This window comes from Lepidochelys kempii, chromosome 18 (assembly GCF_965140265.1).
Source record: "Lepidochelys kempii isolate rLepKem1 chromosome 18, rLepKem1.hap2, whole genome shotgun sequence".
NCBI lineage: Eukaryota > Metazoa > Chordata > Testudines > Cheloniidae > Lepidochelys > Lepidochelys kempii.
This window is the reverse complement of record NC_133273.1, coordinates 18480927-18486926: the sequence shown is the minus strand read 5'-3', so window position 1 is coordinate 18486926 and position 6000 is coordinate 18480927. Positions and strand designations below refer to the sequence as shown.

The 6000-nt window shown below is 46.2% G+C and overlaps 1 protein-coding gene across 10 annotated transcripts in view; it reads right to left on the bottom strand.

Annotated features, from left to right (window-relative positions):
- Positions 1-2068: 2068 nt before the first annotated feature.
- The window catches only part of MIB2 (MIB E3 ubiquitin protein ligase 2), a 109628-nt gene continuing 105696 nt past the window's right edge, over positions 2069-6000 (bottom strand). For all 10 annotated transcript variants that reach the window (XM_073317014.1, XM_073317018.1, XM_073317019.1 and 7 more), the window contains one exon: positions 2069-5223. In XM_073317014.1, coding sequence (XP_073173115.1) covers positions 4982-5223 — 242 coding nt within the window. In that variant the 3' untranslated portion in view covers positions 2069-4981. The remainder of the gene's footprint in view (positions 5224-6000) is intronic.

Genomic DNA, 6000 nt, shown 5'->3' with positions numbered 1-6000 from the left:
AACCCAACTGAATTTAGAGTGAGTGAGTGTGTGTGTGGAGTGGAGTGGAATTCCAATTCCCTACCCTAGTCCCACCCAAATTGGAAAGGTCTGGCTGTCTTAACAACTTCTTCAGACATGGCTCAAGTTGTAGTCTCGGGTGATTGATTTGGGTGCTCTTGAGCCCCTGACCCCACCCTTGGGTTCAGCCTTGGACCTGCCCCCTGGTAATCTCTAGCTAAACTGAATGCCGAGCCCAATCTCACCATCACTTCTTGGCCCATCTCTGCCTAGCGGGAGGAGTCCTCTTGTCATACATTAGAGATTCGGCCCCCACTGTCTCTGTCCTGGGGCTGTCTTGGACCCCTAGCAAGAAAATAGCCTTGCAGGCAGCCGGATGACCAGGCCAGCCAGGTAACCTAGCCTACCCAGCAACAAGTCTCCCCGAGTCAGCAGGGTCACCAATGGAGGCAAATCAGTGCTGGATTTCCTCTCCCCCCTAGCTACCTGGGGCCTCAGAAGCCCTCAGTTCAGCCCTGGCAAGGGGGCAGAGAGACCATAGCCCTTACCTAGTCCATCTCGGTCTCTTTCCTCCCAGAAATGCCTCAATCCTCCAGCTCCAATTGTTACTTCTTCTCCATGTTCTGAAGGAGCCTCACATGCAGAACGTCCCCTGTCCCTACTTCTCATCAGAATGACAACTTGCATTGCCGCAGGGCAGGGATTCAACAGCTGCACTGTTCCACAGACACAGAGCCCACCACGGATGTCGCTGGCCAATGCCAAGGTGCAGAGGTCGAAGGAGCCATCCCCACTTCAGCAGAAACCATTTGATGCTCTTTTAGGCAGGGCGGTATCTGCCTCAGTGCACTAGAGTCCTGGCTCTTCCATACACTTCTGCACACGCTCGTCAACCATCTCATCACTGCAACCGCCAAGCTATGGCAAGGAACTCCACAGACATGCACGATGGCCTTTAAAATGGGTCGTGTGCTCAGGAAATGGATTCTGGGAGTGGACAGCTCAGACTCAGAGCTGATAAAAAAGCCAGGACAGTAATTCCAGAAAGCAAACCTGCATTTGACACGCAGCCTGGAACAGTATTTGTGAGGTGAAGTTTGCGCTGGGGAATTAACCCCCTGCTTGCCAGCGGAGCTGAATATGAAAAGTATTGTCTACCAACCCCATCCAGGTGAACCGATGGGGGTCTGGTATTAATGGGCCAATGCAATGATGTTCATGCTGCAGGGGGAGGACAGAGGTTCTATCAGGTAGTCAGGAATTGAGAACACTTACCTTTTATGTAGCGCTTCCAATCTTCTGGAGTGCTTTATAAACCTTAATCAATTCTCACAACCCAATCATGCATTTTAGAGATGGAGAAATGGAGGCAGAGAGGTTACGGGACTTGCCAAAGGTCCTGGAAAGAATCATCATCAGAGTTAGGAATAGAAGACCCAAGGATTCTTTGGTTTCAGTCCTGTGCTTAGATTGCTAGGTCCAAACCCTCTTGTCTATCTGAATCCTTCCTCTGCCATCAAACGTCGCTTAGGGAATCTGCCTTTTCCAAGTCAAACCCTGGCCTTTGATAATCAGTCTTAGGTCTTCCTAATGGAAAAACAATCTTGATTTCTGGCAAACTGTGCATAACTTGATTATTTTTCCTAAATGGCAGGAAAGGCTGGATAAACTGATTTCCTCAAACCCCTCTGAAAAGCCACTTAGAAGATCTTCCTATCTTAAAGCACCACCGAAAGAGGGGAATGAGTGAAAATTGTACTGACTGCAGTCTGGTTCAAACTTTCAGTATAAGCCTACCAAATATAAGAGACTGGAAAATGGTAAAAATCTCCGCTCAGATTTCTTATTGAAGACTAAACCAATGGCAGGAAATTAATTTTATTGCTCCCTGGAATCCACCTATAAAAAGATACCCATAGCTCTAAAGCGCAGACCATACCAAATTCCACCTCCACTCTGGCAACACAAAGGGTCTTGATCTATGCACAAGATCTGAAGAGCCTGGAAGGAAATTTTCATTGAGAAACCATTAAAGTTGAAGAAACAAATAAAAAATTAAAAGAGGGAAAACAGGAAAAAAAATTTTATTTGCAGCAAAATGGAAAGACATTTTCTGCAGCAGCTATGCACCTTGAAGGTTGAAGACTCTGTATTCTCACTACAGACAGCTCCCCATTTTCACAGGCCCAGCAGTGATCCAAGATACCTTCACCTCGGGCACAAAGAACTTTTTTTTTAAAAAGCCAAAAAGTCAGAGATCCGATGCATCCTTTTCTGTGTACGCTGACAAAGTCCAGCATCAGAGTCTTCAAGATGAGTGTGACAGAAGCTGCACGATATGCAGTCCCCCAAGCAGCACAAACAGACGTCTGACATACAGGAGAGTGCATTGGTTTGTTTTTCCTTTTGTCAAATGCATTGGTGGTTGCTGCAGCAGAGGCATACTTTTGAAAATGTCCTTTTAATGCTTAGTACCATATTGGATTTAAGTACAGCCTGTAAAATTATTAATTTACAGCAGAGAGCAGTAAGAGCAGCAGTCACTGATTGGATAGACTCTGACAGTATTGTACTTTGAGGACTGTAAAGCTTATTTTAATTACAAAGGAGATGCCTAGCACTCTTGATGTTATTTTTCCCCTAACTCTTCAGACTGATTTGGGACCAGCATTCTGATTTAGGGCCTGATTCAAAATCCACTAAAATTAATGGAAAAATTCCTCTTGGCTTTAATTGGCTTTGGATCAGGCCCTGATAGGGACAGCGTCAGGTTCAAAGAAATCAGATTATTATTATTATTATTATTATTTTTAAATGAAAAATGTTCTGACCCATCTTAATCACACCTTAGATTATTAAAGAATTTTGGAAAGTCCATGGTGGAGTTTTCAGATGATCTTAGCACTGGGCTAACCATTCCCACTGAACTCCACAGCAGAACTCCCACTGCATTCAGTGGGAGCAGAGTCAGGCCAACAGGAAGTCCTTATGAAAATCCAACTGTAAATGTACTTCATGCTGTTACATGTGGATTATTTGCTTTCGGCATTTGTCCAAGCTTGGACAATAAAAACAAGGCTCGTCAATGTCACTTTTCTTTACAGAGGAGTCCCATTTGGCCATATTCTATCACTCTTACGGTGAGTAGCAACCTACTTCATAAACAGCCCCATTGCACTGAATGGGATTACTTGAGGCATCGCATGGGGGTGGGGGACATGGGGACCACGGGCCCCGCCCAGATTTTCTGCTTGGCTTGCACTGAGCATGCTCAGTTACACTGCTGAAACCGGCTGTACCTCTCATCATCAGCAGGCACTGGTAGTCTCTGGTACCACTTCCTATGAGAAAGGGTAATAGAAGATGGACATTCATAGTCGTTTTCACTTAGAACGATGCAGCAAACACAAAGAGGGGAGTGTTTGTTTATTAGAAAATCTGTTTTCTTGGGAATAAAATATAGTTCTTGAAACCTACGTCTTAGTTTTGTCAAAGCTTATTTTTACAAATAATCTACATTTGGGGGTTAAATGTGACCCAAGATTGTACCTTTGCCTGGGAAAGAGCACAGACATTGTAATAAACTCGACTGAGAAAGCATTCTGAGATATTATCCGTACCAAGTGGGGACTGTGACATAAGGATTTCCTGGAACACTATGGCGTTACTACTAGGCAATATGTATTCCTGTAACCACTACACACGCACAAGGATTCAAAACTAATTTGAATCCTTTGCCACCCCTTTGGTAATGAACGAATTTAAGAAAGAAACGCTGTGTTCCAGTTGATTTTATGCACTGCTTTCTAGGTATAAGAAAAGATTATACTGGTCTGCAGCATAACTGCATAGAACAAAGCTACATACAACACACACAGGGGAGCTCCTCAGGGAGACACCCTGAGAACCTTGTCACAGGTACAGGTGAGAGTTCACAGGATGGTGCTTCTTCCCAAATCAACTGGTTGGAAAACATGATGCAGTTGGAATCGAGCTGACCCCAGGATTTACACTATTGTTCACACAATCCTATTAATGTTCTATGGAATATAAGGGTCCTATTTTAATAAATTTTTCTGCCAAACAGAAAGAGAAAAACAAATTTCCTCTCCTCTGCCTTAGTCGTATTTTATTTTATATTTTTACATTTTGGTTGGAATATTTGACACCTGCCTTTGGCATTATGGGTAAAAAGCTCAAGAGTCTCTGGAATTATGGCTGCAAAAAAAAGGTAGATTGCTGGCAGAAGAATGTCACTTAGAGGTCAAAAATACGTGCTGCAACAATGTTTTCTTCAGTAAATGTTCACTACTTTATCTCTAAGGCACACGCTCTCTCTCTCTCTGGGAACATGTCAGTTCCAGACTCCTCCCGCCTGCCCAAATCCAAGTACCTTGTCATGCCCCAAAGGCTTGGTTCTGAGAACACATTGTCTAACTAGCGTCCCCCACAACTGACAACCCTGCGGGAGAGCCGGGGCAGTGCCTGATCCCACTGGATAGCGCCTTGTGTGAAGTGCGAGAGTATTGCTTTGCCACAGCCTGCCGGGGAATGAGAAGGACTGGGCCGCAGCCTGTCCTGCCAGAGCTGCGTAAGGCTGCAAATCAGACGCTGCAGAGAACTAGACAAGAGCGGGACAGCCTTTGAAATGTCTGCACATGAAAGCACTCTTTCCAGGCGCTGATTTCGTAGCCCCTCCAGTCGTCAGCACAAAGCACGGTGGCATCCGGTCAGCATTCCGCCTGGCGCCGTCCATGCTGGGAGAGGAGCACAGGGCGGGAGGGCTGGTTCCCCACAAGCTTGGTGGCTCGCTCTCATTACGGGGAGAGCGTTTCCCCCACGACTGACTCTTGTGATTTATGTTCCCCCTTTCAGGATGGCTTCACAGTCAGACAAACACAGTGGATGGGTCATGATTCTCAACTAAATGGACGCACAAAGGGAGAAGGAAGGTAGGAGCGGGAGGGGAGGGCGCAGATCCTCAGACGAAGATCTGAATCCTGTCCCGGATAGCCTGCCTGCAGATGGGGCAGACAGTCAGGGCCTCGCTGCACTCAAGGCAGGAGCCATGTCCGCACTGGAAGACCAGTTTGATCTGGTTGTCGATGCAGATCGGGCAGGTGATGCGCTCCTCCATCTGGCGGTAGCGGCTCTGCAGCTCCTCCATCAGCTTCCGCTGGTCGGTGGACTCGGCACTGGGGCTGCACTCCACCTCTGTGCTGTCTGTGGGGAACAGGAAGCAAGTTAGTGGCTGGGGACTCTGCCTATTTCCTCCGCAAGCACCTTCCAATGCACTCCCTGTCCCTGTCTAGACAGTTTGAGAAGTAAGAGGTAAGTATTTTGTGAAAGGGTGGCCAGTGCTTCTCTCTCCTTTGGTTTGTGCTGAATTGTTAAGGGGCATATAAATTGTAGTCTGAGATGCACATCCTCCCACATCATTCCAGAAGCAGCTGCCACTACCTGGAAGTAGAGAAAAGTGCAATGCTAGCAAAGAGCTGGGCACGCTGCTCCTCAGTAACTGGTCTGCGACATGTTATGGCACTGCATGCCCTCGCTACGCTGAGTTTAAATTCCTGTCTGCAGTACTGTGTCAGCTCTCTGCTCTAGCTTTTCAGGCTATAGATTCAGAGCTGTGAAAGTTGGTAGAGAGCATTGTGATCTCCTGCACAACACAAGCCACAGAATTCAAGAGGGTGATTTAATTCTCCTTATGTGCAAAGTTCAACAGAGCAGAACTTGTAGAGATACTTGGTTCTAATTCAGATGAGATGAAAGAGCTCCGTGTACTAGGCAAATTCCAGCTGGGGTAAATAAATTCCATCTGCTTTCAGCTAGAGATAATACTATTCACATTCTGTTCCTAAACAACTAGGTCATGTTGCTGTGTGCTTTTAAACAGATGCCCTGATTCACCCCAGAGGCAGTTGCATTCCAGTGGTGGGTGAAGTGACCACATCAGTTAAGTTTGTAAGGAATTTTTAGGATGAAGTTAGGGATAAA